General features: G+C 46.7%; 1 protein-coding gene across 1 annotated transcript in view; it reads right to left on the reverse strand.

Annotated features, from left to right (window-relative positions):
• The window catches only part of DDX31 (DEAD-box helicase 31), a 94,370-nt gene that overhangs the window by 52,981 nt on the left and 26,793 nt on the right, over window positions 1-14,596 (reverse strand). Inside the window, exon 14 of the mRNA XM_088460558.1 lies at window positions 8,082-8,141. Within this exon, the coding sequence (XP_088316684.1) occupies window positions 8,082-8,141 (60 nt within the window). The remainder of the gene's footprint in view (window positions 1-8,081; window positions 8,142-14,596) is intronic.

Genomic DNA, 14,596 nt, shown 5'->3' on the forward strand with positions numbered 1-14,596 from the left:
AGCGCAGCCATAGGGTATTACGGAGGATACAGTCGCAGCCGGAACTCTGAAAGTTAGGAGACTGGTATCCAATATAGGCATGTCCACCTATGACAACTGCATATATTACATGAGCGACCAAATACATTTGAACCCCCGACGTGTTGGAGGGGAAAAAACGTTACAAATGCATCAACCCAATATGCAATAGTATTAACCAACCATGCTATAGCCATGGTAGGATGGGTAACAACTCCCGAAAGCAAGTATACTGATTTCAGGCAGAGTTACCACCTACGGATCCGAAGAATCCGACCACGCAGGAATGGGAGGCGTAGTAACGTCTGTAATCAGACGAGTAACACGCCCATCCCCCCCAGGAGGGGCTCGTGATGCCCTCAGGGAATTTGGGACAGGAGGCCAAACACTGTTGTAACACCTCCTATCTGGCAACAGCCAGAGTCCCGCTATGCGATCCACCCGCTAGTCAGCAACAGGTAACCCGAAGGCACGCAATACTGAGGGTGTATGATACAGGTGCAGGTCAACATTCACTCTAACCAGAATGGACCTGCTACCAGCCCTAAAGCAGGGATAATAATACCTGAAATAGGCTTCCCCCCGTGTAAGAGGGAAAGAGCCCCGAACAGTACCCAGTTCACGGCAGAGCCAACTGGGAAGTAACCACAGGGCGTCAACCACGCCAATTAGCGTTTCGTAGAAAACGACATCCACCCAGGGTGGCTGTTGTGGTAATCCCTGCAAGGGGAATGACAGACTATTGTGGCACCAGGGGGAATTCATATACTGCAAAAAACCCCTGCAGGGAGCGGTAGTCTGTGTCACAGGGGAAGAGTGCAAGAAGCTGCGAGATACCCTGAGATGAAAAGGGCAGTATGGTGAAGTAACCCCAAGTGAGGTACAACAATGGGGCCCGCCCGGCGATCCGCAATTGAGAGGATCCCGAGAAAACAAACCGCCCAAGGGGGTCGTGAAAGAGGCCGGCACCAGATGACGCCACATACAGAACCCTTTATGAGTCAAATCCTCCGCACTAACACCTGCAGCACATGACTTGCAGGATAGTAAAAATGGGTGCAGTATAACGCTCTATCTCCTGGTCAGACATATCTGACCCATCTTGGCGGAAATATTAAGCAGCACTATACTGGTCCTGACTGATGCCAAAAATAGCTGCAGGGACCCATTTTCAGCGTATGCAACACACAGTTCCATCTAAAATATGGCAACGTGCAGCACGCAACAGTATGTGACAAACCACACAAATATTAACAAGTATATAAATGTGAGGTCTCAGAACCACCCTAAGTACAGCTGTATTAGGGCAGATAAAGAAAAGGGATAGATATACACTGACAGGTGAGAGAATAAAGTACAGTCAGCACTAGCATAAGTCACATACAATGCAGATATATACATATATACATAAACATGTCATATAATATACTGCACTATTACACTGCATTCAACTGCCCAGATTCAGTGTCTGGGAAGGCTACAGCGCTGTGTACACTGACCTGATGGTGAGGTACGCAGGGGGACTGGACTCACTGCCATCTCCAGAGATTTCTGCTGCACCACAGAGATAAAATGGCCGCTGGAGACCTCAGAAGAAGCGTGGCCCGCGGAGGAAGCAGCTCAGCGACGCCAGACTATGGATACTGAAAGGCGCGCTGAGCTGAGGGGAGGAGCCGCTGTAACAGGGAAGGCTGCCTCCCCTGGCCGGCTATTAACCCCCGGGACGCCGGCTCCCTGCACCGATCGTTAAGTCCCTGGTGGTCTAGTGGACACACGGGGTATGGGGGGCCCGCCGCCACTGCCGGCGCCTCCGGTCTGTCCCCTGAGACCGGAGGCACAGGACTGCATTTGAAATGCGCGGATCACCGCAAGCGGTGATCCGCGACCTTACCTGCTCCCCGTGGATCCGGCAGCAGTCCTGGGCGCCCGCAGAGTCCGGCTAGTACAGACTCTGGGGTCCCGCTGAGATCCCCAGATCTGTACTGGCGTCTCAGCGCCAGCGGGGTGACGGAGCGGCAGCTTAGACGTCCTATGGACAGTCCGACGCTGCCGCTCTGAAGAGTCCAAAGTCTATGAAAAAACTTTGTCCCTAAAAAAATAAAATAAGCTTAGGGGCTGCTAATCAGCTCCCCCTGCGCTAACGGTGACCCGACTCCGGCCGGGCACCAACTTAAACTGAGGTGCCTCTGGCTTGGGGGTGGGGTTATAGGGAGAGTGGACCCAGTGCATCCTGGGAGCTAAAAGCTTTAACTGCGTGGTGCCCGGATTTGGTTCCCAACCTATACCCCAAGGTCAACCCTGTGGACCCCCTATGGACCCTGAAGTAGAAATATATATATATATATATATATATATATATATATATATATATATATATATATATATATATATATATATATATATATGTGCTTAACACATCATTAAATTGCAGGTAAATGCACTCATAGAGATAACATCCAGACAAGGGCTAGTTTGTGAGCCACACCCGACTAGGCCTTATATAGCCTGGACTAAAAGTAGCCATGACAACACTAAGCAAATTGTTATTGGCGCTATGACGAGAACTGCAGATCATAGATTCCACAGGAACAAAACCCCCAATGTTCAATTTGGTGGGAAAATAAAAGCCCCACAAAAAAAACATAATTATTTCAAAATAATACAAGTTTGCTCATATTGAGATCATGCAGACGGTTTTTGTAGAATAAAATTATTCCTAGAACAAGGAGACACTCTGAAATTGGCAGGAAGAAGACGGAAAGGCAACGTAAGGAAGAACTGGTTAAGAAAATATTGTCAGAAAAACAATTCCCAATTTTAAAAAGGAAAATAATAATAATAAAAAAAACAAACACAAACAAAAAAGGGAGCACTGGATGCGCTGGGTGGTTTTCTCTGACATCGAATTGTATGTTTCTCCCAGCCCTGGAGAAGAACGACTGCTAAATTATGCTCAGGGTACACAATACAAGTCCAATTTTTATTAGCACATTGTTGTACGCTCTTTTCATTGTGGTATGATTTTGTTGCTTATTTAATTTTTTTTATATTTTTTTTATAAATGTCCTCCAGCGTGTATAGGACAATAATTGCTACAGGGGGTTCAACACAAGTAGTTATAATTTGTCAGGAGTGGGGCGGAACCTGGCTGCGCAGAACGTTACACGTGGAAGGAGGGGTTGCAGAGACAAGGACGGTGTAATAAAGGTCACTCAGGAGAGAGGGTCACAGGAACCATCAGGCAAATGTGGAGCTGTAGATACTGTGGTAAAGTTACTAAGTATCAAGATACTTATTAACCTGACCACAGCTCGCTCGGATAGACTATGTATGCGTTTGTCTTATGTGTGCGTAAAGCTGCATACACACACACACAACGATTAAGTTAACGAACGATTTTGGTAAACGATTTTTTCCCTTGAATAAATTAACTAAAATCGTTTACTAAAGTTGTTCATTTACTAAATGTAATGAACAATGTTTTAGAACTACAAACGATTTTTGCATATTAACTTACTGAAAATCGTTCAGTTGACAAGTCTGACTGAACTACAAATTACAAACTACAAACGTGAACGCGCATGAACGATAATCGTTCATCGTTTGACTCAGAAAGCGAACGATTTTTTCAAACGATTATCGTTAAACGATAATCGTTCAAAAAAATCGTTGTGTGTGTATGCACCTTTAGCGTTGTAAAGAGAGCAGGGTGTGCTATTCTTGCTACTCCTGAAAGGTGGCCTACTCTGTAGTCTGACCGCAGATACAGTACAAAGCCATGAAGTAAAGTCACTGATGAAGGGTAAAACAAGCACCATCTGCAGTAACAGGTCCAGGAAGAGCCGGCTCTGGCTGAAGATGTGACTCCAGTCAGTGGTGGAGAACCAGAATGGGGTGGCAGCACGAGACTCATCTAATCCCAGACTGCAGCAGTATTTAGTGCAGCCACCTTGCCTGCTACTGGCACGACGCCTATCTACAGCTCATCTTTACAGTGGGTGCGAAGAGAAGGAGGAGGAGGCGGAGGAGAGAGGAAGCAAAAAGGTCATTTAGAAAATGTTTTGCTGTTTACTCAGCCACGTTAACTCGTGTTGCCATATTCTGGTGCCTCCAGCCAAGTGTCTTGGCCTCCCGCGCTCGGCTCAGCCCGACTTTATTACGCAGCCCAATCTGTCGCCGTAACGACGGGGGACACTTTCATGCTGATGGCTCTCCGCACTCGGCAATAATGACTTTTGGCAGGACGGAAAAAAGGGCGGGACGGCTGCCTTGATTTCTCTGGCGGGGGACGCTGGGGGCCCCCCGCTCGCCCCGCTACCTGCCATACTTGGTGCACTTCTACGGTAAATAAATGAGTCATTTTAATCCGGCTGACAGGCGGGCACCTGAGCAAGCTGATTTCCATCTGTGCCTTCCAGGGCTCACCGAGGAAGCTCAAGTGAGTGGAACTAAATCAGGAGAAAATAAAAAAAAAGAGCCAGGTTTTAGCAATCCCTATTTATAGTCGGGATTTGCTAAATTATTATTCACTCTAAAATATCACTGCCCTGACGTGTTTATATGCATAACTATACCATGTCAATGGATGAGGTGCCCTGAGAAAGTGCCAGCCTCGCTCAGGGACATCTCGCGGTTACGAAACGCTTAAGAAAGACGATGCAGCCTCCGCACTGGCACTGAAGTGGTTAAGGGTAACGCTCCTTCCCCCCTTCTGCAGTCGGCTAAGCTGTTTTCGCCACTAATTACTCCAGATAGCTGTAATTTACAAGTTGGTGGTGGGTAGGATGCTCCAAGCTTCACACATTCTCCGATCAACAGCTGCCACTATTAGGGAGCTAATTGTGCAGCCTTCTGTAGCATGCAGCAGGCTGGCTGCTCGAGCAAATGCAGGCCACAAACTGGCGGCTGTTGAAATGTGCCAGGGCTACGGAGGAGTTATATTAAACTCAGCCGTCTCCTGCCAGTGGAGGGGATATGAAGGGCATGTCATAACCGGACAAGATAGAGGAGTTGCTGCTTTCAATACATTCAGTCTCAGTTCTCCTTCCTCGCTAGGCCTCAAAGTCCAATCTGCGCTCATATTAAGCCCTGCCAAACTACGTATGGATGTGTGCGCCACATGCAAAAAGCAGAGGCTCTATACAATGGATATTTCTAATGAATCTAAGTTTTACCTGTTGCATGCACACCGCAAGCCTGATTCGGAGAGTGGTCAGAGAAACGTAGGCGTGCCTGTCCGCTTAAACGACGTCACATGGGCGTGAGTGAATTAGCCACGTGAGCGTGCAGACGCAGCTTTGCCTGTCAGAAGAGCTCCCAAGGATGCGGCAGGGCCAGACCTGCCGCAAAGGATAAGATGGCCGCCGATGTTACTGATATTTACGCAGGTATGCGCCGTTGCACGCAGGTAAGAAGGCAGCAATGGACGTCTTTATGCTCGGGTAATCTTGGCTAATATTAGCAGATCTTCGCTGCTGCGTTGCGTATGAAATCGCAGCAGTGATCGCATTAACGCCCGTCTATGAATCAGGCCCAGCGTAAGGTGACCATTTTGTGGGCCAAGCCGATACTCATCAAGAATGAAGACTGGAAATGTGCTAGGAACCAGTGATGACACTGAGGCATGAGGTACATGGTGCCTCAACATCACAAAGTGGCTGTGTGCACTGAGTGTAGGTTGCCGATTTGCTTGAACTCTTATTCCATGTACAGTGACAAGTCATCTTAAACTTATTAGCAATAATCCCAAACAACCAGCTGTTCTCTTTAAGGTGGCCGAGCACCAGGTTAAGAGTCACACTTCCTGCTGCCCTTGTCCCCTCACCAGGCCTGATTTAGAGGTGGATGCAGTTTCAAGGCCGCACGCATTTGGCTGATGTTTCAAGTCTGCGCAGTCTAAGAGCCGTATTGAATTTAAGCTGAGCCACGTTAAGTTAACGCGGCCCGGACGTAACGCCGACTTCGCCTGTTTTGTAGGCGGAAAAGTATCACGCGCGTGCCTGCTTTACCCCGTATTCAATTTGAAAGTACGCGTAAACGGGACCCGGCGATACTTTAACAAGCGGAAAGTGCTGTCAGTTTTGGGGAAATCAGCCCGACACCCCCCAAAAGATGCTCTGACATGGGGGTTAGCTATGGTACCCCCCGATTTGGCTTGCTGAAGGTATTTAGTGTTTTTAAACGGGCTCAATAGCTGCTAAATAGCGTTTGTCTATACCTGATGCAGAATAATATTCAGGAGTCATTTTTCCAGAAAATAACTTATCCCAGCAAATTTGGGGTACTTGAAAATAGGGGTCAGCATATTTAAAGTTGAAAAAGTGAAGTTGAAAAAATCGTGAAAAATCCACCTGGCACAAACACCTGCAATCAAAAAAACACTTGGGGCATACTTGGGGACCCCCCCAGAGTCAAGTTTGGTAGTTTTCAAGTTTGTACCCCAACATTTTTTTTTTGCCCCTTTTTTTCAAAGTACATTTTTGGGGTGTCCTTAAGTGTTTTTTTTTTTTTACACAGATTACCTTTGGGAGACTATCTGAAGGCTGCACGGGGATTCCCGCAACGTTGCACCCCAAAACCCCAATTCTGCACTTTTTTCCGCCTCCCATTCATAGACAAAACTTTACCGCCTATTACATTGCACTGACTCTCCGCCTAGGCGGAAAGTCTTTCAAATTGAATACGGGGTAAAAGCAAGACAGGCGATAATGACGTCATCGGCGGAAACTTAACGCGGATCCGTACTTAACGCTTCAAATTGAATAAGGGCCTAAGTCGCACCACTAATGTGTACCGATGGTTTCTGCCGGGAGACGCAGAACGAATTTGCCTTTCAGTAGGCGCTCCTGGAAGTTACAAGGGGGTGGGGGGGTGGCTAGGCAGATGGGGGCATGTTGCTGGCAGCGGCTGCGTCAGTAGCGCTGGCACAAGGCGTCATGTTCAAATTGCACCTGTTACGCGGCTGGTGCAAGCTTCCATGGTGCAACGATGGTGGGTGTAAAGGCAGACAACCAGAGATATCGGATGATGGGACTATATAATAACCATGCCTCCCTAAGCTGCAAGATGTACGGAAGATATCTACACTAACAGCATGGAATTGGCTGAACGAAGTTTGGGAAGATCGGACAGATCCGATAATCCAATCGAACAATGCCAACCAGTTTACGGTCTGTGAACGATTATCGTTCATATGAATACACTGTACGATAATCGTTTCCTCGGCTCATCTGAACAACTATCTTTGATGGTCAGCTTAAGGGCTAAGGTTGGCCTAGCCCTGCAAATGTTCTGATGTCCAAACCCGCTAAAAGTTTATCTGCTTGTCTTCAGTTTGATCTAGCGATAGAAACCTTTTCTGTATTGTATTTGGAAGCAATGTAATCCATGTTACTTCTTACCATATTCCCGGCCTTCCTTAGTTTCAATACAGCGCCATCATCAGTTTTGACATCTCCCTTTCAATGTTGTACCATATAGCTACAATGTCTAGGCTCGGGTATAATAGATCGACATTAAAAAAGTCAACACTGTATAGGTCGACACCAATTGGTCGGCAGGTACAAAAGGTTGAAATGGATGTAGGTCGACAGGTACAAAAGTTTGACAGGGTCAAAAGGTCGACATAAAAATGGTTGACTTCTATTCTAACCCTAATCTTCACCCTGACCGTACCTCCTAGTGCCTAACCCTAAAGCTGGGTACACACTAAACGATGCGTGTACCCAGCGATGTCGCCAACGACCCCAGCGCCGACTGGCCGAGATATCGGGTGGTCCGTACACACTGGGCGATCTGGTGCCCGACCAATTTGTGTGCGTCGACCACTCCCATGTCGACCTTTTGTACCGGTCGACCTAAACCCATGTCAACCTGTTTGTGTGTCTGCATTTTGCCCATGTCGACCAATTGGTGTCGACATTCCAACCGGAACCCACCTTTCTATACTTTCCGTTACCTTATAATCTCCATCTTAAAGTAAGGACAGACAAGGAAACAGAGAGGGTCCTGTAATCCCCCCGTGCCCTGGTGCATGGTGGTGGTGTAATGTGCAAGTTACTCACCGTACACAGCAGGATCCCGGCCCTGGCCTGAGTAAAGTGCTGGAACACTTCTGTCCTTTCCTGCAATCCAGGAGATGGGGAGAAATATAGTGAAATTGCAACAGCCGAGAGATTACGTTCACAATACTACAACACAATAATACGCACATTCACCAGTGATGTCCGGGCTAGGTATAATAAGGCAAATGACAATGTTTTTTATTATAAAAACAAACAATTATATATGGAAACATTAACAGGAAAAGTAGCAAAATCCCCAATATTCATCGCTATACCATCAGAACACCTCATTTATCAGTATCTAACAGACAGGGAAAACCCACATTTTAATTTACAAACTGCACCCGCAAACTTATCTCGCTGCAGAAAACATCCTTCCCTGAACGCGATCTGTGGCTGCGTAACCACTGAATTTATACGTCTGGATCTGTGTCTAATTTGGCCAACAGCGGGTGGTCATTAGTTAATTATTTTTGTGTGTGCCAGTCGGGTAAAACAACAGTCTCTCAAGGGGGCCCAAATGATGTAATCAGACCGTGCACACATAATGACTGCAATCATCAGCTGACGGTGGTTTCTGCACTTGCTCATCAAATTCTATCAATCCAATTAGATTATGATAGAGAATTACAGTTGGGCCAAAGAATGTAGTGATGATAAGAGCACGATATGGTCCAAAATGTTTAAATTTAAAGGCAAAATCAAATTGTTCCGTGTGATGGAAACTCAATGAGAACAGGAGATGTAGCTGGTTCCAACACCCAGCCGGTCAGTGACATCTATATATCAAAGAGGACGCTTACTAACGTTCCACGGTGAACATAACCCTGACTGAAGGTACTCTGGGCCTGATTCAGAGCCGGACGCTATTTGCGCTCGCTCGTTCAGAAAAAGGGGCCGGCTATTTAAATTGACCGTTCGCTCTTTGCGGTCTGTTGACGCCTCTATTTCTGAATGAGCGTCCGAAACATGCGTCCGAAAATGCACCCTAGACGCTCGCATCATACGTCATGTCCGCTATTTATTAGATTAATCGAGTACATCGAAAGGCGAATGAACTGCTCGCTATTCTTGTGGTTGCATTTTCCTACTGCAATCATGCGAGCAGTTCTGGCTAAAAGACAACCAAGTGACGTGGGCAATGACGGTGCTGTATTAATTATGCACACCCTTAAAACGCCCGTTATGACCGTTTGGCACGCCTACGTTCGGATCTCCACTCCCCGTTTTCAAGCACCTTCCCCTGTTACCACCCACAAACGCCTCACTCTGTCACTCAAATTAGCAGGCATTCGCTATTTTGCGAGCACACGAATTTCAACCGCACTGACTGGTTCGCGCATGCGTATTACAACCCATACGCATGCGCAGATGTGCGAACATCGCTCGGTGCGAACGAGCGGCCGCTTACGAGCGGCTCTGAATCAGGCCCTCTGTGATTCTGATGGCCAAATAGACTGCTATAGATTGAGAACTAATGGGTACTGATCGGGTAAATCCACTTCGACAATGTCTGCACCTGCGGTCATAATCGTAGCTCATGGACGGTCCGTCCGATGTTGGCCGATCTTCCTGAACGGCCAGACACCTCAGATTGCTTTTTCTAGAAATCGGACGCGGTGCATTGTGGTTCTGGTGCATCAATGTAGGGCTATCGGAAAATGTGGGATTTGCTTCTGTAACACAAGGGTTAAAATCAGAAACTAGTGTTGCCTGCGGTGTCCAGCGTGTGCCCTCCAACATCCCCCGCTGGGAAGATTAAAGAGATCCGGTTACTGGGATGATTTGTGCTTTTGTCCTAAGCAAGCAATGTTCCTTCCAGGCACTGGGGGTGTGGCAGGGAAGGAGGGGGGCAGCCTAAAATAACAGGAGAGGAAGGAGGATATTATCAATTTGCTTCAAACCTGAGGTGGAGTGCCACCATCTGGGAGTTACTGTTTAGTTCCATTAAAGCTCCTAATGTGAGGACATCGGGAACTAATTGCCCCCCAAGCCTCGCGCTCCCTGGGAGGCAGCCAGCACGGACGCTGACGTTGCTGTCAGCAGCTGGTCGGGAGAGGATTAAGCCCAAAACGAACGCTCTCAAGTGGCGGGGAGGAAGGAGCCGGCTGCCCGGTAACAGTGCGCAGACAGGACCAAACCTGCTGCTTGGGGGATGCCTTATTATGCCTGGGTATTGTGCGTGCACAGTGTGTCACTTATTGTGTCACGGAGGGATAATGCAAATGACTGGGCACAACCCAACGCAGAGCATAGAGGACTTTTTACAGAAGTAAACAGACGACATTGTTCTTATCCCTGGTACTCCTATTTATACACCGCGCTGTAGTCAGAAGCCTGATTCACATGAGGAAGCAAATGCCATCGCAGCTGCCATTTCTCACGGATTGCAATTGCGACAATATGCTAATGGCCGCCCAGTGCTTAGAGACGCTTACTGACAGCATCCCACGTCCGCCGCTCACGCATAAAACCGGGAACATGGAACGCAGATCAGGCGGCCATCAGCCTACACATACACCATACTGTAACTATGTAATGTAATATATATCCTACACATACACCAGTACAGTAACTATGAAATATAACCTCTACATATAGTACACCAGCATAATGACTATGTAATATATCCTACACATACACCAGTACAGTAACTATGTAATATAACCTCTACATACAGTACACCAGCATAATGACTATGTAATATATCCTACACATACACCAGTACAGTAACTATGTAATATAACCTCTACATACAGTACACCAGCATAATGACTATGTAATATATCCTACACATACACCACTACAGTAACTATGTAATATAACCTCTACATACAGTACACCAGCATAATGACTATGTAATATATCCTACACATACACCACTACAGTAACTATGTAATATATCCTACACATACACCACTACAGTAACTATGTAATATAACCTCTACATACAGTACACCAGCATAATGACTATGTAATATATCCTACACATACACCACTACAGTAACTATGTAATATAACCTCTACATATAGTACACCAGCATAATGACTATGTAATATATCCTACACATACACCACTACAGTAACTATGTAATATAACCTCTACATATAGTACACCAGCATAATGACTATGCAATATATCCTACACATACACCAGTACAGTAACTATGTAATATATCCTACACATACACCACTACAGTAACTATGTAATATAACCTCTACATACAGTACACCAGCATAATGACTATGTAATATATCCTACACATACACCACTACAGTAACTATGTAATATAACCTCTACATATAGTACACCAGCATAATGACTATGTAATATAGCCTACACATACACCACTACAGTAACTATGTAATATAACCTCTACATACAGTACACCAGCATAATGACTATGTGATATATCCTACACATACACCACTACAGTAACTATGTAATATAACCTCTACATATAGTACACCAGCATAATGACTATGTAATATATCCTACACATACACCACTACAGTAACTATGTATTATAACCTCTACATACAGTACACCAGCATAATGACTATGCAATATATCCTACACATACACCCCAGTACAGTAACTATGTATTATAACCTCTACATACAGTACACCAGCATAATGACTATGTAATATATCCTACACATACACCACTACAGTAACTACGTAATATATCCTACATATACACCACTACAGTAACTACGTAATATATCCTACATATACACCACTACAGTAACTATGTAATATAACCTCTACATACAGTACACCAGCATAATGACTATGTAATATATCCTCTACATACACCAGTACAGTAACTATGTAATATAACCTCTACATATAGTACACCAGCATTATGACTATGCAATATATCATACACATACACCACTACAGTAACTATGTAATATAACCTCTACATACAGTACACCAGCATAATGACTATGTAATATATCCTACACATACACCACTACAGTAACTACGTAATATATCCTACATATACACCACTACAGTAACTATGTAATATAACCTCTACATACAGTACACCAGCATAATGACTATGTAATATATCCTCTACATACACCAGTACAGTAACTATGTAATATAACCTCTACATATAGTACACCAGCATTATGACTATGCAATATATCCTACACATACAACACTACAGTAACTATGTAATATAACCTCTACATACAGTACACCAGCATAATGACTATGTAATATATCCTACACATACACCACTACAGTAACTATGTAATATAACCTCTACATACAGTACACCAGCATGACTATGTAGTATATCCTGCACATACACCAGTAAAGTAACTATGCAATAACAAGAGATATGGTAAGAACTTACCTTTGTTATCTCTGTTTCTACGAAGTCCATAGGGTCCACAGGGTTGACCTTGGGGATATAGCTGAATCAGGATCCATGGGCACCACACAGTTAAGCTTTTAGCTCCCAGGATGCACTTGGGTCCTCCTCTATACCCCGCCCCGAGCCACAGGCACCTCAGTTGGTAAGCAGCCTAGGCCGGAGGAGAATATGGAACAGAGAGAAGGAAGACTGGAACACACAAGAAACCATACTCACAGAAATGGGAGACGGAAAACCGGTGACCAGCCACACAGCCCATTTGAAGCCAGGTGCGTCAGGGCGGGCGCCCTGTGGACCCTATGGACTTCGTAGAAACAGAGATAAAAAAGGTAAGTTCTTACCATATCTCTTGTTTTCTACTTCAGGGTCCATAGGGGGTCCACAGGGTTGACCTTGGGGATGTCCCAAAGCAGTTCAACTAAGGGTGGGGACGCTCCTGTTCTGAAAGGAGCACCCGGCGCCCAAAGGATGCATCCTGAGAGGCGAAGGTGTCAAACGCATAGAACCTCAAAAACGTTTGAATTGAAGACCAAGTGGCCGCCTTACACAGCTGAACAGCAGAAGCGCCACGTCTAGCAGCCCAAGAGGGACCCACAGAACGAGTGGAATGAGCCTTAACAGAGGCTGGCACAGGTAAACCCTCCTGTGCATAAGCCTCACAAATAACGGAACAAAGCCAACGGGCTAACGTTTGTTTGTTGGCAGGCCAACCCCTCTTGTGAAAACCAAAGAGGATAAACAAGGAATCAGACTTCCTAACCGAAGCCGTCCGGTCTACATAAATTCTAAGCGCCCGGACCACATCTAAGGAAGTCTCACCAGCTGAAAGATCAGGGGACTGAAAAGCTGGCACAACAAGTTCCTGATTAATGTGAAACTTCGAGACCACTTTGGGCAAAAACTCAGGACGAGTGCGGAGCACCGCTCTGTCCCGGTGAAAAATCAGGAAAGGAGGGCGACAGGAAAGCGCCCCCAATTCAGACACCCTCCTGGCTGAAGCAATTGCCAGGAGAAAAACCGTCTTAAATGTCAGCCACTTGAGCTCCACCGACTCAAGAGGCTCAAACGGAGGACCCTGCAGGACCCGTAGCACCACTGCCAAGTCCCAAGGAGCCACAGGAGGCACAAAGGGAGGCTGGATCCTGAGAACACCTTGGAAAAAGGTGTGAACGTCTGGCAGTATTGCAATCCGCCGTTGAAACCACACGGACAAGGCGGACACATGAACCTTCAGAGATGCAAGGCGTAAGCCGAGGTCCAATCCTGACTGAAGAAATTCCAAGATCCTAGAAACTCGGAACACCTGAGGATCATAATGTCTAGACTCACACCACTGAAAGTAAGTGTGCCACACTCTGTGATAAATCCGTCCACCAGACTTGCGCTTGTGTCTCTTGTCCTTGACCAGTAAACGGGCAACTTGTGATTGTGACGGGAGGCCATCAAGTCCAGCTCCGGCAGTCCCCATCTGTCCACGAGTAGCTGAAACACCTCTGGGTGAAGCGACCATTCCCCGGGATGCACGTCGTGACGGCTGAGGAAGTCCGCTTCCCAATTGAGGACTCCGGGGATGAAGACCGCCGAGATCGCTGGAATGTGATCCTCCGCCCACGTCAGGATGCGAGACACCTCCGACATCGCTGCCCGACTGCGAGTTCCGCCTTGGTGGTTGATAATGATATACGCCACCGTGGTGGCGTTGTCGGACTGCACCTGTACCGCCCTTCTGTGAAGAGCGGGGCCGGACGACTGCAGGGCCCTGTATACGGCCCGCAGTTCCAGGATGTTGCTGGGAAGAAGTGCTTCTTCCGCAGACCAACGACCCTGGAGAGACAATGAGCCGGTCACTGCCCCCCAACCCCGGAGACTGGCATCCGTCGTGAGCAGGACCCAGTCCGGGATCCAAAAGGGGCGCCCCTCGACGAGATGAGCTGTCTGAAGCCACCAAGCCAAAGATTTCCGAACGTCCGGAGACAACACCAGCACCTGAGAGCGGATCCGGTGAGGTAATCCGTTCCATTCCGATAGAATCAGCCCCTGCAGGGGCCGGGAATGGAACTGGGCAAATTCCACCATGTCGAATGTCGACACCATGGACTCCAGAACTCTCATAGCCGAATG

The sequence above is a fragment of the Taudactylus pleione genome, unplaced genomic scaffold, assembly GCF_031769625.1.
Source record: "Taudactylus pleione unplaced genomic scaffold, aTauple2 ptg000003l, whole genome shotgun sequence".
Classification (NCBI taxonomy): domain Eukaryota; kingdom Metazoa; phylum Chordata; class Amphibia; order Anura; family Myobatrachidae; genus Taudactylus; species Taudactylus pleione.